The sequence below is a fragment of the Cyprinodon variegatus genome, unplaced genomic scaffold (assembly GCF_000732505.1).
Source record: "Cyprinodon variegatus isolate N-32 unplaced genomic scaffold, C_variegatus-1.0 Scaffold585, whole genome shotgun sequence".
Classification (NCBI taxonomy): Eukaryota; Metazoa; Chordata; class Actinopteri; order Cyprinodontiformes; family Cyprinodontidae; genus Cyprinodon; species Cyprinodon variegatus.
The window spans coordinates 497,207-522,743 of NW_015151038.1; the positions used below are offsets into that span (position 1 = coordinate 497,207).

The 25,537-nt window shown below is 36.5% G+C and overlaps 1 protein-coding gene and 1 long non-coding RNA gene across 3 annotated transcripts in view; one reads left to right on the forward strand and one right to left on the reverse strand.

The window, feature by feature from the left end:
* The window catches only part of ypel1 (yippee like 1), a 44,041-nt gene that overhangs the window by 16,262 nt on the left and 2,242 nt on the right, over positions 1 to 25,537 (reverse strand). Inside the window, exons 1-2 of one of the 2 annotated variants that reach the window (XM_015392306.1) lie at positions 24,475 to 24,706; positions 15,563 to 15,846 (exon numbers count right to left, since the gene is read on the reverse strand). In XM_015392306.1, coding sequence (XP_015247792.1) covers positions 15,563 to 15,679 — 117 coding nt within the window. In that variant the 5' untranslated portion in view covers positions 15,680 to 15,846; positions 24,475 to 24,706. Of the gene's footprint in view, positions 1 to 15,562; positions 15,847 to 24,474; positions 24,707 to 25,537 lie in introns of those variants that run through there. The other variant, XM_015392308.1, reaches the window with a different exon arrangement.
* LOC107095931 lies at positions 23,587 to 24,916 on the forward strand. Its single transcript, XR_001481770.1, has 3 exons — positions 23,587 to 24,502; positions 24,576 to 24,631; positions 24,722 to 24,916. It is a non-coding gene; the product is annotated as an uncharacterized LOC107095931 (long non-coding RNA).

Below are 25,537 nucleotides of genomic sequence, written 5' to 3' on the forward strand. Positions count from 1 at the left end.
TTTATATATATATATATAAACAGTGCAAGGAAGATAAAGAAATCAACTCTATAAGAATATAATGACTTCAGCAAAGATATTTAAAACAACATGAGCTTTTCTTTTTAATATTGGTATTGGATGTGGTGCAAATAAGTATTGGATATAAGTGTAAAAAAATTATGTTGCAACTCTTTTAAGTTTTGGCTCCTCCCCTTTTAACCTTCATATACATAACTATACATTGAAACATACATGCTGGTATTTAATATCAAGTTGGACCAAGTAAGAAAAAAACAAAAAAACAACAAACATACTATTCAAAGATATCTAAAACGTCCAGTAATATCATTGAAGTAATTTCATTTAAGATAGACAACACACAAAAAAGCAGGGAAATGTAATGTTGCCCCTGAACTACCAGTGGCTGTTGCATATAGCGGTCATAAAAGAGGCTAAAAGACAAGGTAAACAAATTCCTCCATCTATCCATCTTTTTTACTCTGCAAAAAGATCTAGAACTCAGTAAAATGTCTTAAATTAATTGTATTTACCCTTAATTTAAGTAGGTAAATATGTTGATTTCCCAATGGAATGGGTATTTTTACTCTTAAAATAAGATAATTAAATAATATGCACTTTTTTTCTTGTTCCACTGGAAAAGTGTCTGTCATGTCGCCTCAATTCAAGAAAAAATTCCCTTATTTGAAGCAAAAATTACTTATTTTAATTTCTATTTTTTTGCAGTGTACACACCCTTGCAGGGATGCAGGAGGGCTGTAATGAGTGAGAAGTGCAGTACACTGGAAACGAAACCAAAAAAACAATTATACCTAAGGAACATTAAGAATAACCAATTATCCTAATGGTCATATATAACATATATACATGAGACACATGAAGATGAAGCTCTATCTATAACTTTATCAAAGTAACACTGTCTTCTAGCCCCCAAAGTATTCTTAATTAAGTAAATATACATCAATCTTCACATTTCATCTTGTTCAGATTTAAGCTAAAAGGTGACGTTAAAGTTGAGTTAAAATAGACCCATTGATCTTTATAAAAAACTCTTCACATGTTGATATACTTTAGAGGCATACTGGTTCTCTCTGTCCTTCTAATAATGTTTAAGATAATACAAAATAAATCTTATTGTTCAGCTTCATTCAGCATCAGCAAATCTAAACTGATCACTTTATCTCAGTATGATGCATCTCTACATTATTATGTTTCAACCTCTGAATGCTCTTGGAAAAGCTGGTAAAGAGATTTTCTTTAACTACTATATTCCTAAAGTGGTGTTCAAATCATTTAGAGTAATTACTTAAACACAGGGAAACAGTTTCATTGGGCAATGAAAGACCTTACTACAGAGCTTAATCAGATTTTCTTTTGATTAATTTTTTTGGCCTCCAGTTTGATATTAATTTGCGTTCTGCAAATTGTTATATGAATCCATTTCAAAAGGCAATAACAAGTAGTCACCTTTAAATTACAGATATTTCTAACTCTTTAGTGGTTAAATGCTTACTGTATCTCTGGTAACCTGCGGCAAAATGGACTATAAAAGACTTCAGCTTTTAAACTCACTTGGTTTAATGAAGACATTAAATTATCAGATTAAAACAGCAGAGCTGTATTGAATTTTACATTCATGGTCAGTATCTTGGAAAGCGTCCAGAGAGGTGGGAGCCTCAAAAGGAGCTGCATCCATTACTGGGGAGAAATGAAGAGTGTGATCATCCCACAAATGGGCTTCCATCAGGCAGATGGGTGGGACAAAGCCAAGGTGCTGAATAAAAAAAGCCATCCAACTGGTCAGTATTCACATCATATCGTCCTGATTCAGAACCACTTTGGCACTGCAGGCCTTCACGTACTGCTGACAACCACTGTTCTGTTTTCACGAAGCTTGGATCTGCTGCATGGTGCAAACATGCACAGGATCACCCTTTTAGATTTTCATAAAGTTTCAGAAAGGGCAAAGATACTGGGTTAAAAAAGTAAGTAACAGCGGAGGGACTGTATTTGTTCTTATACCTCATGCTAATGGAGCGGTTTACCACAACGTTTTTGTCATCCTATGGAAACTGTTGGCAGAGCAGGGGTGCTAATCGCTTTGAGATGACAGCCCAAATCAATGATGGCACCAATACACTTCCTGGGTTATTTCATCACTAGAAGACATGATTATCTCCAGGTCCAGAAAGCAAAACAAAGGATGCATGTATAATCTGTCTTTCTCAGCAAGCAGTGGGCAACAGTGGAGAGGAACCAAGAGCTGATATCAGAAACTGATGTATTTGTTTTAATTTAAATGAGAAAAGTAAAACATGTTCTAACTGCTACTTGAAAAAAGATTATGATTATTGCAGTTACTATATTTTGAATGACTTCTTTTATTTTTTCTACACGTATTGAAATAAAAAAATGCCTGTTTAGTTAAGTCCTTTAGTGTTTGTTTTACTGCATGTTAAGACTTTTTTGCTATCCTGCTCGTATATATTGTATAATATTGTAAAGCTAGGAGTGTAGAAACCCTTTTATCAGCTGGGAAATCTCATCTACCAGCTGCAGTTTAAAATAAGAGTGAGCTCCCTTCAACACCAAGGGTTCAGGTTTTAGGTTACAGAAGAAAGAAGGTTTTTTTTTATTTTCTGACAGGGTTTTAAGTGCAACTCTTTCAGCCAGTTTTCTGGCAGTGCACACAGCAACAGGTGCTGGAGCAGCACTGCAACAAAATGTACTTTGACTTTCGCTGGCATCTAAGAAAGAACATTAAAGCATGGAAACAACATTATGTAGGTTGAAATCTTGGGATATTTTCTGTTTCTGATTTATAACGGCAATCTCACCTGGTCACATTATCCACCAGAATGTCTGTTGGATAATGTGTCTCTAAAAGGTGCCAGATAAGAAAACAAATAAATAAATAAAAAAATTAAGTAATTAGGCCAAGTCAAACTGTTTGTATTTCCACAAACAGAGAAAAAAAATTAGACTAGTACTGGTAAGCACAGACCTCCACCAAGCAGCAAATTCTGTCCCAAATTGTGACTCACACCTATAACTAAAACAAGACTGTATAATTACCAATTTAAATTAAATGTTGGATCTGGATCACCTAAATTTAATAGATTCTTCCTTGGCAAGATGGACGCTTCTTATAAAAATCTAATTAAAACCCATTCATAACTCTTTAAGTTATCCTGCACACAGACAGATAAACATGCAAAGTCTCCTACAAACATAAACTCCAGAGGTAAAAAAAAGAAAAAGCACATACCTATAAAAATTTTTGTGCATTGACTTTTGGAGGAAAGATTTGTTTGCTTCATGCTAATTTTAATTTAAGCTTGCCCACTAGAAGTTGGTATAAAAACCCTAAAATATATGAAGAACTGCAGAAAATAATTATAGATGCGCCAATCAGCAATAGATTCTGGAGGCCTATTTTTTTTCTAATCACTGAATGAACCAAATCTGTCAATACATGCAGATTAAGTTAAACTAAGGGTCTTATTAAGTTTCATTATTACTAGTAAAGTTTGTGGAGAGGAAAGGTTATTAGAAATTTCTCAAATAAATGTTATTTTCCCCTCTTATCTGAGTAAAATGGAAATGTATTTAATTTCATAAAACATTGTAGAACTAGTGACCGATTCAACCTTTTATTATTAATATTTTCTTGAAAATCAAACTGAAAAATTGCAACCAATACAGTTAAATTGTTAATTGCTTTTTCTTAAACACATAACCTTAAGAAGTTCTATAATTATGGTTGCTTTTGAAGCAAAAATGATAAACTGATAATTGTCTCCTTATGTTAAGAAAAGCAAAGGGCTTCTTAAAATAGCCTTGAAGCTCATTTTGCGACTCCTCAGTTCCGCTGATGGTTCAACAGAAGAGATATCACCACATCTGAGCTCCTGTGAAACATCTTTAGTATAAAAAACAACAACATGGAGATCTTCCATACTTAGCTTAACAACTGAGGGGAGGAGGGGCTGCGCCGCCATGCCTGCCACCTTCCCGCTGACCCATGTGCTCAGGTTAATCCCCTCCTTTGGGCCGCTCCATCTGCATCTTTGTTTGAGAGTTGGCATGGCTTGAAGACTCAGCATATAAGCTAAAGGGGGGGGGGGCATTTATTTTTCTCCAACTCATTCACTTAAGCTGTAGAGAAATCAGTCAGAACCTTTAGATACTCCACTCATTTATTTTACTATCAGCATGTGAATCTAACAAGAAATAAAACTGATAAACAAGTAATAAAAATAACCCTAATTCCTGCAGCATGGGGCCTTCAAATCAAACGAGAAGAGCGTCTCTTGGCAGCATGTAGTGGAAACACCAGACAACGGTGTCATCTTCTCTTAAGTAACATAATCAGCTTAGAAGGGTTGATGCAAAGGGCTGAAGATGCTGCTTTGGGTCGGCACACACACCAGCGAGGTTTGACAGAGACAATACAGCTGAGGAGTAGATAGGAGAGCAATAGGATGAAAATTTTAGATAAAGACGCTGATTACAGAACTCCAGCTGGAGCAAATGTATATGTAGAAAGTTTTTTTTTTTTTTTGCATTAAGATTATGTAAAATTGTGACCTAATATGAAAGCATTTATATGATGAATGCAGTTCTTTAAAGGGTGCCTCCCTGTTTTAGTAAATCATACATTTTGTTTTATCTTATTTCCCTTTTTAGGGGTGACAATTGCGTCGGGTGCAGGAGTTTGCTCTGCAATCGGAAGGTTGTCGGTTCAAGCCCTGGCTCCATCTTTTAGTGACTTTGTGTCCTTGGGCGAGACACCTCACCTGCATTGCCTACTGATGCTGGTCATAGGGCCCGGTGGCGCCAGTGCACGGCAGCCTCGCTTCTGTCAGTGGGCCCCAGGGCATCTGTGGCTACAATGCACTTTGCCAGCATCAATGTGTGCATGAATGGGTGCGTGACTGAACGTAGTGTAAAGCGCTTTGGTCATGTCTCCTGACATGAAAAAGCACTATATAAGTATAGGCCATTTTAAATACAGTGGGGATTGTTGAAAAGAAAGGTAGCCCTGAATAATGCTGATACCAGATACTTTTTTTAAATATCTCTGGGGGGTTTGGTAATGTGAGCACTTCACCTTTAGAGTTGCTGTGGTTGAATTCCCACAAGGATCCTGAGTAAAATCAGCTGTAAACTGGACATTTACAAATTTATTCTCCCCAAAGAGAATGTAGCTTTAAGTTCAGGTTTATCTACTTTTTGTCACTACAATGTTGTTGGTTTTTCATTTTAACCAACAGTGGTCACAAATAATATAATTTCGAAACATTATAATCACAACACCCAATTATGTCATCTGTAGAAAGAAAACATAAATATTTTAGATAAATATAAAAAGGGGTCTCCTTTTGTTTTGTTAAATTGTGTCTTTTTTGGGGTATAAAATTGTTTTGGCTGCTCAGTGGGCAGTGGGTAGCACTGCTGCCTTGCAGCAAGTAGGTTCTGGGGTCAATTGCCCAGGGTCTTTTTTCATGGAGTTTGCATGTTCTCCCTGAGCATTTGTGGGTTCTCTCTGGGTACTCCGGCTTCCTTCCACAGTCCAAAAAGCATGACTGTTAGGTTAATTGGCTTCTCTAAAGTCCCCTTAGGTGTGAGTGGGTGTGAATGTCTGTTTATCTGTGTTTTGCCCTGCGATGGACTGGCGACCTGTCCAGGGTGTACCCCGCCTCTAGACAGCTGGAGATAGGCACCAGCACCCCTCGCCACCCCCACTAGGGATAAGTGTGTAAGAAAATGGATTGATAAAATTATTTTATATCATTCTCGGAGCACTACAGTGTGTAGAAATTTAAGGAATGGGTGGAGCCAAATCTGCATACAAGTAATGAGATCTTAGCAGTTCCATTTACTATCCCAACAAAATAAAGGCATAAAATACTTGTGAAAAGTGAAAATCTTTCCACATTTGTTTTTAAGCGTCAGTTTCAAATTTTGGTGCTGGCTATGAAAATTACAGCATCCTCAAATTGAGCTTATGGCCCTAAAGAATCATTCCAAGGGCCACAAAGGGCCTCTTGGTCAAACAATGGCCATCCTACAACAGAGTATATAAGCTGCAGTGGAATCAAATTATTTTCTTTCTATTTTGCTCTTAATAAAGATTATAAGAGAAGTTTACCAAACATTTACCTTCTCATTTTCAGAGTATGAGGCTCTAAAAATTCTGAGCATTGTGTGTAAAAACACCTTAAGTAATCAAACTTATGGCTAATGCATAATGAAGTCCTCCACTGGTTTTTGAATAATTAATGAAAACATGTTCCTGCGCCTACAGGCAGCGTATCAGTGAAGTCAAGATGGTGGAAGCAGTTCTGGTTTCAATTGAATCGAACTTTTCCCAACATTTCTAGAAAAACTGCTTGCAAAGGTTTATTTCTGTTTGTTAAGTATAAATGCACAGCCTTATAACAAAAAGTTCAAATGGTATTCTGCATTTCTGAATGTTCTTATCAATATAATTTTATGTTTTCAGCTGTGAAATTTGATGAGGCTATATTTACACCTATCTGAGCTTTAAAAACACAAACACCCTGACATGTCTGGTAACTGAATTTGAAAGCTTACATTTAATTGAAGAGTTTTTAGATATTTCTTAATGTCTTTTATTTTCTCCTCCCTGTTTTCTTGTCACTCTTGAGGTTTTTTTCCACAGCATACTGACAGTTCGAAACCAAAAGGAGAAAGACAGACCGTCCGAGGAAGAGCTCTTCATGAAATCCAATTATTACTAAAGTGGATAGTTTATACTAATGAGGTCATTCGTCAGAAGTCACTTTAGCCCAGTAAACAAGACAACACAGTCAATAGTTCACTTGTCACTTCTGTGATTTCCGATTAGGCTGCTTATCCTTAAACATTCAGGTCAGGGGTGCAAATCGGGGACACTGTGGTAGTATTTTAAGTAACACTAAATGGACTTGTGTAGAAAATTAAAATGAATGAGCTACTACTCAAAGATCTGACATGAATTTTCCCTTTGTTAGCCCCATTATAAAGGGGATAGTGGATTACTACAGAAAATAAAAACATTCCAGGTTATGCAACAGCTACTCAAAGATAGCGCAGTCATTGGTTGCTATGGTGATTCCCGCCTATTCTGGTCTTCAAGGAGGAGAGTGAGCCACAGTGCACTTCTTTTTTTGTATTTGCAAATGGAGCGACCACTGTACTGAAAGTTATTTCTGTTGAAGTAAGTTATAGACCATCCTGTGGTCCAGTATTTACATTTACTGTTTTCTTTTTTGTGACTAAATATAACAAATTGAAGATGAAATGAAAAACACAGCTACAGCTCACCTGTGCACCTCAGGGAAATTCAACAAAAGAAAGTGTTTGCATCAATGTTTTTATGCAGATTTTATATTATCATAATAGAGGAACTTGATAGAAACTGCAAAATGGTTAAATTTCGTAGAGAAGCTTCTAGGCGTTTAAAAAAAAAAGTAAATATATTAAACAGGAGATGAAAAGATGTTTTAATTAGTTCTGACATTAAAAATATTTGCAGTTTCTGCTGCCGATGCTCCACCATAGTCTGTAATCCTATATCATATTCTGTAATCCTATGTCATATATTGTGACTGAGGGTGTGCTGTCACAGATTCTCCTCACCAGTCAGCTATCCTCCAACCCTAATGTCACATATCTAAAACTAAGACCTAAATTAAATATATTAACATTAAAACCTAGCTCAATTACTGATCTGAGGTCAACGCTTGATAGCAATACTTCCTGCTTAGTGTCGACATAAAACAACATTACAACCTGCATCACCTGATTAATTAGCTCAAAATAAAAATACGTCTAATTTTCATTTTCTTTTTTTTAAAATATATTTTGAAAGTTTACATGAGAATGGATGGAAACAGGATTATTAATTTCCTCCAGTAAAGTACATTAAACAGGTGTTACTATGAGCATTAAAAACTGGTGGTCCAGGTCTGCATCCTTTATAGCGAGGATCTAGGTTTGAATCAGGATTATGAAGGAATGGGAATGCTGCATAAAATTGTATTGAATTATCAAATTTAAAATTCTAGTTACTGAGCGTGCAAAAAAATAGTAATAAAAATTCTTTATCATTGAATTTATTAGTAATACAAAATCTACATTTTCTATTCAATTCTCTGACCAAAGGCCACATATAAATAACAAGAAGAGAAACAAATTACAAAAAAGGGGATCTGCTGATTCAATATGAAAACAGGTTACTTGTATATGACACAAGATTTTTCTTCGTTTCCAAATATCTATTTAGTCAATAAGCTAAAGTTAAAGGCTGTCAATTTAATAAACATATTACAGTAAATCTAAGGATTTTAAACAGAAAAAAATCACTTATCTTTCTGTCGTTTATCATCACAAGATGGAAAAAAAAAAAATCAGATTCATTTTTTTAAACCTTGATATCTTTAACATACTGAATGATCTTGATGTTTTTACTCTGTTGTCTCTGCTACAGCTACTATCAGTGTCATAATCTATGTCCAACAATGGAGAAAGTGATAATAACCCACTGCTTATTAGAAGAAGATAAACTGAATATTTCCTCTGAATGGACATGGATTAATCCCTTAACAGAACTCCACCCCCCAAAAAACACACCTGATATTTAACAGAGTAAACATTTTCATTTTGGTCAACTCTTATTCCCTACTTTAGTTGTAGACATAAGCTTAGATGAGAGCGGATAGCTGACCAGTCTCATAGACCACATTCCAGTCCAGTTCTTTAAGCAGTTTGCCACACCAGTGCAACTGGTTCTACTGGTTTCCCAGCATTCCTGCTAGAGTTATGAACCTCAGCAAACAAATGAGTTGTGACATAAAAAGAAAAAAAAAAAGAAACAATTTAGGTTTCTAAGTTCACTTTCACTGACCTCAGCACGGGGAATTTGATTAACAACACTAGTTGTTAAAAACATCTCTAGGTTTAATTGAATGAGCTTAAAGCCTTCATAGATACTAAATAATTTGCAAAGCTGTATATGTGAACAAGCCAAACTTAAACACAAGGGCAATTAAACTCATAGCATCTTTTAAAAATTAAATGTGCCTATTACTTTAAAACAACTATTTGAAACATCTTAAACAGTCACAATGGTTTTAGGTCCATAGGCAGTCTATGCTTCTTTGGGATGACTCTGTCTTAGCAGCTCATAAATATGTCCTGTGTTTTTAATTAAACATCAGGAAATGTGTGCAATAAGCATTAAATAAGTTATTGGTTTGTAATTTGGCCATTAGGATATGAAGTTCATGACTTTGTGAAGCTTTGGAGAAATATTATCTGATTTCTTTATCGTAGAAAAACCCAAAACGGTGTTGTTGTTATTATTGCTCTTTAAACTAAGAAAACGGTGGGAATGCTGTAGTAAAATTAATACGGGATGACGTCACACACACAGCGATAGAAAAGTAGCAGAAAGTACCTTTCCAAACACATCCTGATGTTGAAAGTTTTCTAAAAAACCAACTTAGCTTGTTTGCAAACCTTCTAGATGAACCAGATTTACAAGCCAACAGGCGACCTCTGGGTTCATGCAGGCGTAGCTATGGGTTATTAGCATTTTTTCAAGCCGTGCATAGCATGGCAGCAACCTGCTGTGCAATCCAAACTAGACATGGACAATGATCCACTTATTGTGGTACATAAAAGTATTAATAAGCTCAGTCCCTCATGCCACTGCAGCAGGTTCTTCTACTGAGATGCGACGGGATGTACGGCAGTGAAGCAACTATTAAAAAATGCATCTGAACAGGAGCTGCAAGTTAACAGTCAGCTGGCTTAAAGAAGGGCCTAACTCTCTCACTCCCTAAAAAAAGGGAATAAATAAAACTAGAGCCTTAAACTGAAAATAAAGGAGCTCAAACCTACAATCTTGTTTATGTTACTCTGTATTAAAACAAAGAATTAATGTCCTATAGGAGGATGACTGCTGGCGGGGTAAAAAAATAAATAAAGCACTTTAAAACTTACTACAAAATTATTTGGTGTTTGTATATTTCTGCTTACAAATTAATCAAATATTCTCCAGATGAAAGAAACTATTTTAATTGACTAATTTTTTTATGTATTAAGATTTCCATGAACTATTTGCAATTACTGACAGTAGTTAACTTTGCTGTAGTTGGGCAAGAACGTAAAGAAAATGATGATTGGCTGCAGGCTACCAGCTGTCGGGAAAATAACTAACTTTATCTTAAAGATAATTTTTTTAGCACTGCACGTCGCTGTAAAATCTCATTCTTTTTAAACACATTAGAAAGTGTGTATATGATTTTCAGCATGATATATTTCAATAAAAAGCTGATTAAAAAAAAAACATTTGTGTGTTAAGATATGCTCTTTTTATGCATTCGAAGCAAACTTGCTGGTTAAATAAAACAATTTTTTAATTCTAAATCTGCCAATGGTATAAGAATTTCATGCCTTAAATTAACAGCATGTCATCGCCCTTCCTGTTTCTTGCTGCATGTATTTACCAAAAATTAATGATTACATTTTTTTATTACCAAGTTGCATAAAAATATTGCTTTATCTTATTTTTTAAATCTATTTGTGAACGTTCAAACAGTTAAACTTCCTTCTACAGACGAGAGAAGGAGGAAACAAAAAACACAGAATCAACATAACAGCAACTTGCATTCAAATACTTTTTTCCCTTTACTTATTCTTGATTTTAATAACGCTCTTAAACTCCACATCCAGCAGCATAGTTCAGATTTACAGCAGCAACAATTTAATTTTCCCTCACAGGATCCAATAAAACTGTCCCTGCATAAAACAGCTTCCTGCCTGGTCTTGCAGAGCAGCGATAAATCCACATACGTCTGACACAACCCTGGACAGGTTAATTGAGGTACTGATAAACAAGGATAGGCCTTTGCTTTGGGCAAACACGTATCACATGTATGATAAACAACAGTCTTTGGTGATTAAAACTCAAAGATTCTTAAATTAAGAGCGATAAGGACTCTGATCCTGGAACGACACCGTTGGGCTTTGGAGCACGTCTGCCTGCTAGCATCAACAAAGTCTCTGAGTTACAGGAGGGAAATGGGTTTCGACACAGACATGGCGAGCGCCCAGATTGATCATCTTTGTCATTTGAATAATCAGCTTAGTGTGTGGTGAGAGAGCAACAGGGGGGCAGGGGGTAGGGGGGTGGTATACGCTGTCAGTTTCCTATAATAACGCATAAAGGTCACTGCTGCAGCCCTGTTTTAATCTGATCGCTTATCAACGTTACTCACACTTTTCCTCTCCAGCTGTGGATGCTAGGACTAACATGAAGTGCGGCTTTTGACATTCAAATGACAATTCTCAATTCAATGCTAGGGCTGAACGATTTTGGGATAAGTCAAAATGGAGTTAATTTGAATCAATATTGCGATTTTGTTTCAATGTTCTTTTGCACTAACCACAGGCATCTAGATGTTTCACCCCAGGGTTTTAGTTTTTTGGTAATCTCGAAAGCTTGCTTCTACAAAGTCCATTTCTTGCCGGACTTTATTGTAACCTTTGTGTGAAAAACTGCTTACCTGAACTTGCATGCATGGATTTGCGCACTATATCTCTATCTGTACCATCGGCTCATTTGCGCACGTGTAAGCAGATATTTATCCAGTTCGCTATAAATAATGTAATTATGTATACCGTACTAAAAGCACTTATTTTTATCCTTAAATCAATAAATAATGTTTTCACTGCATCTCTAAAAAATTTCTGAGACAATTTGATGCTTTTTACATTTTCTTCGTTGAACTGCTTGTGTGACGTCATCATCGGACATGGTTAGAGCAGTCCTGCAAATTACGATTAAACCATATTTATCTGTATTTTAGTTGTTTCTCTCTTTAGATGACGCACTATGTACCATAATCTTAACACAAAAGGAAAACATAAAACTCAAAAAGACTAGATTTATGTTTTAATCCAAAGTCGAAAAAGTTAGTTTTCCGGAAGTAGCTCAGGATCCCATTTCTGTTTAGTTAGTGAGCTTAGTTTAGTGAGCTTCTTTATCACTTTTAGGGAGGGAAAAATGTAATTTAGGTATTTTTTTACAAAGTAAAATCGAGGGCGACCCGGGTATATATTTTGGACAAATGAGCTGATGGTGCGGATCAGGTGTTGACTTGCTAGCTAGTATTTTTCCTTCCTTCTGTGTCCTTGCAAACCCATTTTTTTCCGACCGCAAGGTGTATTACTGGCACCTAAAGGGCTGGAATGAGAAATTCAGTGCCTTAATGTTGTTAAATGTAATGTAATCAAAGTTAAGTGCCTCTGTGGTTTGAAAATTGCGTTTTGTTAAATAGCATTTATATTGCAACTGCAATTAATTGTACAGCCCTATTCAATACCTCAAACTTCTTTCGCTGATTGGGGCCTTGATAACAGTGAAGGAGGCTCAAAGATGCAACAACGCAGCTCCCTCCTAGATGTGCGAGTCTCTGCAAGCTGATTGATGACCTGGGTTTACAGGAATATTTCAGTTTGGGGAATGCACTGAATCTTCTGCATCCTGCTGCGTGATCTGAATGTTAATGTGTTTGGTTTGTTTTCATGTCATGAAAACACAATGACATTGGAAATGAATGAGATCTTTCTGCTTTTTTTTCTCTCCTAGGATCAACATTCGATAAGAACTCTGTAGAAACTTTGATCCAAAGAGTCAATTTCAGTAGGAAGATTCAAATAGTGTGCCAGAATTAGGTGGAAAAACAACATAAAATCAGAAAACTTTATTTGGAAAGAAAGTAATGAAAATGTAAAGATCCTCTTATATTTTTATGATCGTATGTGAGCCATATTTTTTTTTCTTTACCATTTAATACGCATCTCAAATAAATACCTGCTTTAGGTTTTGGGTACAAAGAAAGTGTTGAAATTAGAAGTAATATTATTCTTTTATCAACATACAGAAAACTGCCCAACATTAAAGAAAATAAGCAACCAGAGACCAAAGGTATAAATGCCTTGATTTAACAAAATATGTCCAGGAAAAAATAAAAATAGAACAAACACCCTTTTAAATTGTGTTCTGCAGCAAACACAATCAGTGAAAACAGCAGTGATGGCTGAAAACTGAAAAAAGGGAAGTAAAGCCAGCAGAGATAAAAGCTGGAGAGATGCAATAAATAAAGAGGGCATCCAGTTAAATTAAACACGTATTCAGGTCGAGCAAACAGTGGCTTAAACTTAACTGCTGGGTGGAAAGTTTGATTTTCACAGATCCAATCATTACACCTATGTCAGGTTTGTCATCATGGCACCCAAATGATAAATAATAGATTCAGAGGGTTGTTTTAATCCATAAATTATCTGCAGAAGAAAATTATATAATTTAACAGCAGCTTGAACTTGTAATACACCTTATATGTCTGCATTAAATAGACAATTCAAAGCCGCCAAGATGGTGACAAAACCTGTATTTAAAATAATCTACATCCATCTTAAATCAACACTTTTCCAAATTGTTTTTTTTTTCAAGCCACGTTTTAAGGGTATAAACTATTATTATTATGTATTCAAAGAAAGTTAGCACTAACTGTAATCAGATCTCAGTTGTCTTAAATAGAGCGTGTAACTGTAAGATACTTTAGCTGCTTTTGTAGTAGCAGATTGTTAAAAATGGAAGACAGATTGTTCTGTTGGCCATATTTCCAAATTGTCAGTTTTTTTAATGTATTTTCTATCAACATTTTATTTTTTATGTCTGCATAACATTTACTTTACATCATCAACATCTTGCTTATTCCTGAATCAAGCCGTTTTCTTTCCTGGTTCTCCTAGTCAAAGCTACTTCATTGCTTCTTTTTTGTAATATTGAATAAAACAGACTTTTTTTTTTCAGCGTTGCAGCAAAAGAGCACATTTACTACTTTAGAATAAAATGAACAGAACAAGAGCTCAAAAACAAACTGGGAACAAAAATGAATAAGGGAACATTGATTCTAATTTCTAGCCAGTTTAAATGTTGCATCTCTCGGAATGTAAAGCCCCTGTCACACCTTGACGATTTAGACCAGCGCATGGCTGACGTACGGACAATCTGGCCAAAGCGCTGGCATACGTTGGATACGTTTTGTATAAGTTATGAGCCGTATGGCGCACGTCGACATACGGCGAGTACATTGAGAAACTTTAACCATGCTCAAAATTTCCCCACGTATACCAGCTTACGCTCATACGAGGGCCATAAGTTATAGGTAAGTTATTTGATCGTTGACATACGTTAATTGTAAGTAACTCATAAGTCGCAGTGTCCAGCTTATCCAAAACCTATGAGTAACTTGTTCATACGTTATGCGTAACTTATCAAGAACTAATCTCCAACGCATATCAACGTATTTGACGTGTTCCAGACGACCACTGAACGTGTTTCTAACTTACAGCTACTGTTTAATGGCGGCGTTCTGGTATAAAAGGGGGTTCACAGAAGGAACTTCCTCCAGACTTCATCCCCATCATAGGGTGAGAGACGAGGTGAGTGTGATGAATCCTCCCTGCCTTCACGCACACGACCAACAAACTACCTAGCACACATGACGCTGAATCTGCTGCGACTGCAAACCCTCTTTCTTTTTCTTTTTTCTTTTTATTTATTCTTCTTTTTTGGGCGGGCCTGTAAACAGTTAGGTTAACAACGCGATCAAATACATGTTTTTATGCAGTCCGGTCGCCTCCTGTCGCATTGCTGCTTTCCTCAGGACACTGGCTTATGCATCTTTTTATGGGCATGACACTGCCGTGCGTTGTACATAAGTTAGTCTGTCGTTGCACATATACTCCGGACTCGTTGTGAATACTCTATGTATACGCCCAAAATTGAAAAAACATATAAAAGTTCAGCATATCCCAGTGTTGGACGTCAGGCATACGCTGCCTAGGAGAAAACTGTTGATGTTTACAACCATTTCATTACATTAAAGGGTTTGATGTTTCAAATAGCCTTTTGACCATTTGCGGCGGAATTGCTAAGATCTTTAAATATTATAATAAAAGATCCACATCGCTTCATATATGCAGCTTGGTTTAGAAAGGAGCAGGACTTTGACAGGAAGGGGACAACATCACCACAATACTCATCCTCTACACGGAGAAATAAGGGCCTGCATGGCTCAGACGGACTCGCTCAGGTTGGTAGGTCTATCTTCACGTCACCATGCTTTGCATTTTAGCACGGCTAAAAACGGCTCAGCTGTGTCACAGTAACCTACATCACCTAATTTTGCTACATCACACTTTCTGCTTTCATTTTTAGCTCCAAGTCAAGTGCCAGCACTAACAGCTGGTGGGAGTATTTCAAGAGTGTCACATGTACGCATTGTTATTCTGCTCCAGCTGAGCGCCCTGATGGCACCAAATGAGGCTGCAGTGTGATGTGAACGACAACTGCAAAAAAAGAAAACTCCTCAAGCTATTTTCTGTCTGAATGAAGATCAATGGAAGCAATGGCAGTTGGTGGGTAGGTTATATAGGAAGTGTCGACGATGGGGTGCAAACTAAAACAGAGCGGTCATACCTTTGAGATGAGCTCGTCGTGGTTGGCCAGGTGTGCTCGGCAGTGGATGCAGCTGTATGTGCGGTGGCAAGATGGCAGGTAGGCCTGGAAGGTCTTCGACTTGGTCATCTTCACCATGTCAGTGGGGCAGGGCTCCTCGCTGGTGTCAGGGCTGGCACTGGAAGAGTTGCAGCTCTGCTGTACTTGCTGACAGAAGAAACACTGGAAGATGCAAGCAAAAGCCGTCTTGTTGTGGAGTGGGTGTGTGGCACGCTCCACACAGACACCACAGGAGAAAATCGAGCCTGCAGAGGAGAAGCCACAGAGGTGATGCGGTTAGAGGCATGGTCTACACCTGCTATTTTTAGTAAACATGATCCTGATTATATTTCCAGTAAGAACGCAGCTCATTTGTTGGAGCAATCATTTGATTACAATAATCCACCTCATGATTACAATCTCACGTTAGTCCGGGAAGTAACTAAATAATGTAAAAATCACAAAGTCGTGGGATTCTGTTGGAAACAAACTTGCTAATTTGTCATATCTGAATTGTTTAGTCCCAACAAACAGAGAGGTGCAAAACAAATTCCTGCAAAAGAAGGGAAACAAATCTGATTTTGAGATGGTGGCTTGCAGGAGGGATGTGGTTTCAAGAATAAAGGTGAGCATACCTTAAAGAGATTAATCCCTTAGAGGTCAGACTGACAATAGTCTAAACTATTTTAAAACACTTAATTCTATTAGACAAGAATACTAAGACATGATCTGAAAGGATCTAGTTAATACACAGAAGACCTCCCATTTTATTACGTACTTAAAAAACAGTCATTGCTTTTTTACTCTAAGCAGAAACTCTGAACTTTCACATCATGGTTATTAAGATAAACCTCATATGTTTGTGTAAAGGACTTAAAAATCCATCTAAGATGGTAAAAATGTTACTGGCAAGCTGAGTTTTAGTTATGGTACCAAAAAAATATATTATATTAAACCTATATCCTACTACATGCTCCTCTGAATGCATCTAATACTAAATAGTGATTAAACTTACTGATCAGAACATTTATTAGAGTATTTCAAATAAAAAAATACTGACATTTGTGACTATCAGGCTTTGATTCATGACTGTAGTGTACAACTAATTTCACCAGACTGGTGAGAGGGGTTTTAACCAGCAATCATCATAAAGACAGCAGACCAGAGAAAGGCTGTTTTTTCTCACACAGGAATTTATTTATTTAAGATTCATGGGAAATTGAGTGGAAGGAAAATAACATTAAACCCATTCTGTGTTAGAAACATTTTTAAGGAAACTGTGAAGCGCATTCAAGAGTTTGGGAGAGATTCAGAAATGTACGGACTGCTGCTTGAGACAGCTTTAAGGGTAAGTTGCCACGTAGTTTTAGGAAGCCTTGACATCTGCTGGTGTTGGACAAATAAGTTTTATCAAGATCAAAGCCACTCCAGCTGTCAAACAGATGCTGACAAGATTTTTGGAGGAGCTGGTTTCGTTTTGCAGGACTTGGCAACTGAACACACGGCCCAAAGTACCAGAACCCTCTTTAATGACCATCACTGTGCATGCATTGATACTTTGATGATTGTGATTCAAAAATGTTCTGGAGCTCCACTTAATAAGCAATATATCGAAAGAAATCTTTAAAAAATAAACATGTATTCTATTTTTAGATCTGAAAGCTGCAAAGAAGCAATTTCTCACTTGCTGATGCCATAAACAGGACAAACAAGAATAGACGAAACATGCAGAGGTTGAAAGAAACGTCTGCAGGTGTACAATAGAGACAAATATTTAAAGAGAAGAAGCTCTGCTTCACCTCCTACTGTGCTGCAGATCAAATCAAAGGTAGCATTAAATCTTAAAAAATGCACCAGTCCTCCATTAATAACACTGAAAAGGTTTGTTCCAGTTTACATTCTGGGCTATAGTCTTTTATGACCTTCCCATTTATCTTGTCGATACAATTCACTTTATTAATTGTTTTAAATTTGTTTCGAGTCGGTGGTTTACAGCCAGCCTCTGCTAAAAGGCTCAGCTGTCAAATAAAATACTTGTTTCTTGTTTCTGTAAACAAACACATTGGATGTGCAGCCAGGCTGCAGCTGGTTTGTTGGCAGAGGCTGAGTTTGAGACTACAGAGCTCTTATGAAAAAGTTTGCAAACATTTTTGCTTTGTAAATAGTGCAGCAGGTCCTTACATGTTGGTTTTACCTGAGAAGAGATGTTCATTTCTGTGCACTCTGTGAAAACTGCTAAATGAAAATTTGTGGTTTACCCTCTGATTACATACACAAAGTGTGTATAGGTAAAGGTGGTTTTATGAGGCTCCCTGTATTTTTCAAAACATCAGACAGACCAAATTCAAGATATTGGAATTTTCCATGGAGGATGTAGAAACTAACTTGTATGAGGGCTGAATTTAAACTAGAGCAACAAAGCAAAACATCAACATATTTAAAGAGTCAAGAAAAACTTGAAAATTTTATTATTTAACATGTTGATCAGTCTCTCTCCTAGTGGTGGTTGATGGTTACTACAGCTTGACATAACTGACTCAATAAATAGACATAAAAATGATTAAACTCCAATTAGAAACATACATTTTCCACAGAAAAGTTAGTGAACCCAAATAAAATGGTTCTCAACCTCCTCTGTTCTTTATATTATAGATGTGAGACGGTTCTAACGCACGTGATCCAATTATTGCATGGCCTCTTCTGCATCCTATCACGTGCCGAAGCCTTTTAAGAACTTGTACTTGCAGGACAGAGGTGCATGAGGACCAGGGTCGGCCTTATCGGACCAACACTCAGGATGAAATTTAAGTCACAGTACCTTTCCAGGTGAACAGCCTGGAGAAATAAACAATGATCATTACATCAAATCTTGCCAATGTTTGATGAATGAGCAAATTTTGGAAAGGAAATATGAAAACATCTTAGAATATTACAGGCCTAAAATCTTCTGCTGCGCTCTTTGCCCAGTGATTGATGGGGATGTCTTACATAAGTTAAAATAAAGATTGTAATTTTGCCTCTAATTTTATGAAGCTTAAGCAACTGGTTTTTCAACTTCTCCGTTTCTCGGGCGTTTCAAAAACTCCACCCTCTAACATCTCTGCTATGATATAAGCATTGGTTGAGCTGTTCGCTGCTGTACCTATAAACTGAGAAAACTTTTTCTTAAATGCGGGTTGAACCTGCACCCAAGGTAAATGGAATCACCCCACAGGCAGTGATTGCTGTCTGTTTAAAACAAACATAAGAGATTTAGATGGAGGATCTGATTTTAGGAGTCAAAAATAAAGAGTAAGTTAGCTGTGTGTTTTTTAATGTTGGTAATAACTCATCAGTGCATGATATCCTCGTCTTTCCATCTATAACCACATACTTAAACTCCAGACTATTGCCTCAGTGGCTTTAATCAAATACATTATTCAGCTCCGAGGAGATGTAAAAGCGCAGAAGGATGCGCATTGATCCGCATTCCCCCTGTAGTTATGAATATAACAAAGTAAATAATGAGCAGACCAGGTGACCTCAGACCATTTCCTAACACCTTCCTCCTAGTCTTTTAATAATGACTGTGCTGCTGTTTGTAACATCCAATTTGAAGAGTACAGGTTACTGTTTTGTTTGTTTTAATCTATATATGCTCTGCAAAAAAAAAGTTCAATTTGCAAAAAAAGAAAAGGTAAAAACATTATTCACAAAACATCACAGCTTACAGAAACAGATAGCCCTACCAATTAGCCATACAAAAACATGCATGCTAGAATTGTAAATCAAGTTCCTCTTTATATGATGTTTAATACTATTTTCATTGGCATTTATTGGAAAATATTAGATGAATGCAACCACAGCAGTCAACTCCTGACGGTTGTAAGTGGTACAGGTGTCCACTTTTTTTTTTTAAACATTATTACTTTCTTTTACATTCACTGTATATAGCAATGTGGCTGCTATATCAAAAGTAGACAAAAACAAGGTGATTTAGAAAGATGACAGGGATTAGGGCTGAAACAATTAGTCTGATTAATCGATTATTGAAATAATTGTCAACTAAGTTAGTAATCTATAAATCACTAACTGGAGTGTAGAGACTCTACTACATGCATTTAGCTGAAAGAGGAACCCACTAAGAGCAGTTATTATATGAAAAAAATGTAACCATTTTGCATTTAAGTTAAAAATCTTTTTTGTCTGTCAATATGCGCTATCCAGAACTCCTAAAGTGGAAAAGTTTTACTTTCAACTGGTTCAAATTTGCAAAAAGTCCTCTTTAAGGAACCTTTTGCTATACGATTATTGATTGATTTATCGAAAAAATAATCAATAGATTAATCAATTTGCAATATAATCATAAGTTATAGCACTAATAAAGATATATATGTTCAGGGAACTAAACAAATTTTAAAAATGTTCAATTGTATAATGCCTGCAGCAACTGTTACACTATTAACTACAAAAATTGGTTGGAAAAGAAAGGAATAGTAGCTTTTAAAATGGATGTTTTTAAAGAAAAGCATATTAGGATAAACAAACCAAAATGTTTAAAACATGTGTTTCCTTTTGTACCTATATTTTACTCACCTAGCCTCTTCATTAATACTCAATTCAACTTTTAAGTTAATAATCATATAGCCAAAGTTTCTTTAAATTAGATTTTTTACAAAATTAAGTCAGCTAAAACTCAAACTTTCCCACGATTTTTTTTTTTTCTATCTTAAACCCAAAATTTTATAGATTTTTTTTTACAATCTTGGTATAATTCCTGCTCTAAGTTCCACTTATCTGGAACAAACTTCCAGAAAACTGTAAAAGTGCGGAAAGCCTGAGTTAATGATTAATCGATTACTAAATTAGCTGGCGATTATTTAAATAATCAATTAAAGAGATTAATCTGATTAATTGTTTCAGCCCTCTTCATATATTTCCTAATAAAATTATCATAAATTACTCGTGTCAACTAAAATCTACTCTATAGACATTTTTATAATTCGGTTAGTGCTGCTTGCAGCTATGATGCTGAATGCTGCTGGTGGTAATATTCCTCTTGAAGGGGAATTATCTAAAGCATCACTTTACACCTGGTGTTCGTCTCCACAGTCGCCTCAAGTGATCCGATGTCACTTCCTCACTTTAAATGCAAATGAGGTTCACAGCCTGGATCTCACACAGCAGGCTGTGATGGACTGCTGTACATTTGTTAATGTTTACCCAGAAGACATTCAATCCACTGACTTGGTTATAGATTATTGAATGTATGAACATATTTTAGCAGTGCACATTTAACTTATTTGAAATGAATCAAACAGACAGAAACTGACAGAAAGAGCAACAATAAAAGGTGGAAAAGTCATGGAACAGGTTGATCCTGTCGTCTCTGAAATGCATAATACATTTCATGTGAAATACACAACTAATGGTCGTTAAAGGGCTTCAAAACAACAGTCTGCAGAAAAAAGCACTACATATTTGGTCCAATTAGGATCTGATTGACCAGCTGGACCTTTAAATATGCATAATTTCATTAGATATTGGACAAATAAAAAAAACTCTAATGTCATTTTGTAATACTTCTTCATTTTAACCATCAGTCTATAAGCAAAAGTCGAAACTAGATATTGTCGAGGTTTGTTTTTAACCTGAACAAAACTCAAAGCTGGGGCTAATGTTAAAAATGCCTTTTGTCCTTAAAAGCTGCTTATTCTGAAAACTTATTGTATGTGCGTGACAGCGGTTGGACAACGTGAAAGGGGGAAAACAAAAACACTGCATTAAAAACAAGCTTCAGTGACTCGGGAAGTTTCCAAATGAGCTGGGTGCGCTGCAACAGGAAGAGCAGAGTCGAGACAGAAGCCAGCGGCCAGACGAGAAAAACAAAAGGGGCTTCCGCAACTTAACAGGAAGCAGGTTGTGACGTAAAGCGTGTCTGCTCTGCAAACACACCTTTGGATAAAAATATTAACCATAAACAGAGCTGGCTTTAAAGACTAGGGAGCCTCCAGACGAGTCATATTTACATACAGGGTGCATAATCTGCACAGGTGCTGGAGGCATAATCCCTGCATGAAAAGGACAAAATCCTCTCTGTGAATTAGCCCAGTTTAAACTCAGTGGCATGTGCACATTTGAGAGGTGATCACATACACACACACACACAAAAAAAGCTTTATTAATGTCACACCTCAGCATCATCATCACTCTTTAAACGAGCTCTCTGGAGACAGGAAGGGTTGTCCACTGCACACACATACAATGGCAGGTTGTTTGTCCTACTGGCAGCTCAACATGACGCACACTCTCAAATATTTATTCAATTATACCCAATATGGACAATTAAACACAACCCACAGAGCAAGTTCCTGTGTTTGTTTTGGATTCTTCCTGACTTTGGGGCATCTAACAACAATCTTTTCTGTTTGCACATCTATTATGTTATTATTACATCTAGTTGGGAATATGCAGAGGGTGGTCTCTATGTGCAACAGGTTGTTAAAGCCTCTTTAAATATCCTTTATAGCGTTACAGCGAGTTAAAGTCCTTCTAGGAAGATGCCAGAGTGTTTTATGCAGCTGTATGAGGCATGGACCAAATCAGTGGTTGTCCCTCACCCACCTGTTGCTGTGCTTGCAGGTCACTCGACTCCTATACCTTTCTCATTTTTATCTAACTCAGTATTCCTTTTAGCTATGAAAGCAATGGTACATTAAGAGGATGATCTTTTATTTCCAGGGGGATCATCTAAATAAGTTGTCCTCCTAATTGCCAATAATTCTGGTTATATGTTTACGTAAGGCCGTCCTAGGTCCTCGCCCCGTTAGCTATCTTTTTCTGAGCATGCGTACTTTCAGGCGTATATCTGTGTTGAGCTATGGTTTCAGACAGTCATTGAAGCTTCCTTTCTAATCGCGGTTCTATGAAAATGGCCAAGGGTCATGAGAGAAAAAGGAACTACGAAGTGTATGAGAAGAAAAGAAAAGCCTCAGAGGAGGCAGATAGATCCCAGAATGCTTATATATATGTTTAATATATGTTCCATCTCAGGAGCAGGTACAGGGTTGTGCATGTGCATTTTTTTTCTTTTTAAGTGGAGAGAGCAGATCTTTTAAAAAATCACTAAAATTCTCCAAAATACCTTCAAGGTCAGTGGGACCAGAGAGCAAAGATGGGAAGCTGTGTAAATGGAGGCATTCTTCAATCCAACAGAGAATAAATACATCTCAAGATGTTTCCCCTCTTTAAGAAATAAAGCAAAAGGGAAGTGGATGTCTTTTTTTATTCTCATCGATTAGACCAAAACTTACAGGATTATTTAGTTTGGATGCAATTTGAAAAGCATCTGATTGAGGTGATTTCGGCTGATTGGACGGTTGTTTAACAGTTTTATTTTCTTCTCTCTTTAGAGGAAACTAAAGCAAAATCTACTTCTTTTTCCCTCCTTATGTGTTAACTTTTTTTTTCTTAGTTGACATATTAAGATTTTGAGACGTTTACCGTCACACCATTCTAATGGGCCTATAAATGGGATGCCTGATGAAGTGCCAGCATGATTTTTTTTTTTTTTTTGCAGGCACATACATAAAAGAGTAATGAATTGGTGCTTCTTCCCCTCCTATTGTTGTATATTAGCCTGCTAAGAAGCTGGCAGAGGCTGCATATTTTACCATGGCTACAAAGAAGAATGTGAGCCAATATCTGGTTTTATTAGAGCATTCTAAATTTAAAATAGCAAAAACAAACGCTGATCAGGCATTTTCTGGACCGTTGTCTTTGTCTGCTAAGGGTGTTATTTGGTTTCAACCATTTCTTTTGTTTCTGTAATGAAATTCAACTAAATAAGAAATCATCTTACAGATGTCTGCAGAATCTGGAGACATTTGAAGATTTTCATTTACAAATCAGGTAACTTCACTTGTATTAAGCTATTTTTATCTTTATAAAAATATTTTTTTAAACAAATGCATCAGTATATTTTTTTTTTTTTTTATAAAAATATTTTTTTAAACAAATGCATCAGCTTTGCTGCTGTAGTTTGATACATTTAAACGCCAGAAATTGTAGGAATTCTTAGTTTTGATGCTTATAATACTCCATTTAAAAGTCCAGTCGCCAATCAGAAGGAGAAAAACTATCTGCTAATTCCTATATTTGGATGATTGATCGGTGCAAACAATAGCTGGTCGTTTGTCTCCAATGACTGTTTCATATGACGCACACTCACAACTATTTATTCAATAATACCCCATATGGACAAGAAAACAAAGTCTGCAGAGCATGTTTCCGTTTGTTTTGGTGACTTTTCTAAGTATCAGCTATGTTTTCTATAATGAACAATGAAACAAAAAGCAGAAAACGCATTTCTAAAATGATTTAGGTTCAACAAACTAATTATCATGCAGTAGAATTGCATCTTCTCCTGTTCGAGTCTATTTCCTCCTTTTTGATCAGGTCTTTGTTCTTAACATGTTTTCTACTGCAGGACAGAAAGTGAAAACTAAGTGAGGTGAGCGCAGCAAAGCAGGATCAGCTGATGAGCGAAACAAAGAAGCGGCTCTGGTGCGTCTCTGGTCACCGCGAACAGGAAGAGGTGTCCAGACAAAAGCGTCACTGTCCTCATCTGTTAGAATAGACACTAAAAAGCATTCATCTTTTCTCCACATCTGAAATATTTCATCTTGGGAACCCCTTTTTCCAATACGCTTATTAGACTGTGTTTTATTTATTTTTTTCGCAAGCCAACAACAACCCAACAAAAGAGCTCGACGCAACAGAAGCGCAACAGTGTGGCTGAGCTGCTTTTACTGTTTCTGCATTGTGACAGTGAACCCAACACGGCACCAGAACCCAAATCTTCCTCACAGATGCAATAATAAAAACATTGTTGTGCTGGAGTTGGATCTACTCACCACCTGAGACAGATCAAAGCGCAGCTCGGTGGGGAAACTGCAGCCTGATGGTTGTTGTTGTTACTTTCTGCTAATGTTTATTTTTTTTATTTGTTTTTTAGGGGTAAACCAGTGATTGTCTTCGTCCCAGGGTCTGGTCCACGTGTGATGCTGCCAGGTGGGAACTTTTATTGTTGCGTCCTCTGGGTGCTGACGGATCTCATTTTCCCAACACTGGCTTTTGTTGTGTCTTTTGTGTGCGTAATAGACTGTCCTCGTTACTTTGGAGAGGTGGACGTCACCACGTGGGAGGAGAAAGGCTCTGATTGACAGCCAAGTTAACCAATGGACGACTGTGTAGCCTTTATGGACCCGTAGGACAAAAGGCAATTTTCTTTTACAAAATAAGAGTTCTCGACCTTATTTTTTTTAGTAAGACCCTAAAACAGATTGGTGAATAAGATTTGGGGTTTAGAATAACTGTTTTTGAACAAATAAAACTTTGAATGTATTTACAGTTGCAAGTCTGATGTCTCTACCGGCTTTTTGATGTATGCCTAGTTTTCATCTCAATTTTAAGATCATGTCGAATATTCTCAGTTAAATCTTGGTCTAAATGTGGCCATCCTAATCTAAAACCTTCCATTGTAGCCCTCTTATTTTTTTGTTTGGGGTTATTGCTTTAAAGGAAGATGAGCCTAAGCAGTAATCTCACATCCTTCCAGGGCTCTAGTGTGTTTTCAATCCAAAAATCTGGCTTTATTTAACTCCATTTATGATAGGTTTATAATTTTAACATATGGGCTATGTTTTAATAGAGCATAAGGTAATTATTAGTACTGGGGTTTGTTCATGAGTAACCAAGTAAAGAAAGTGAATGCCAATGCATGCAACATTTGTTCCATTTATAATTGTGGTTAAATGAAAACAAATTGTTGTTTCCGCTTAACAATTTTGATCTGTTTTGGGTTTGTTTATAAAATACAATCTAAAGGAATTACATTAGTTGTAATTAGACAAACTTATTGCCAGGCACTATATATATATATATATATATATATATATATATATATATATATATATA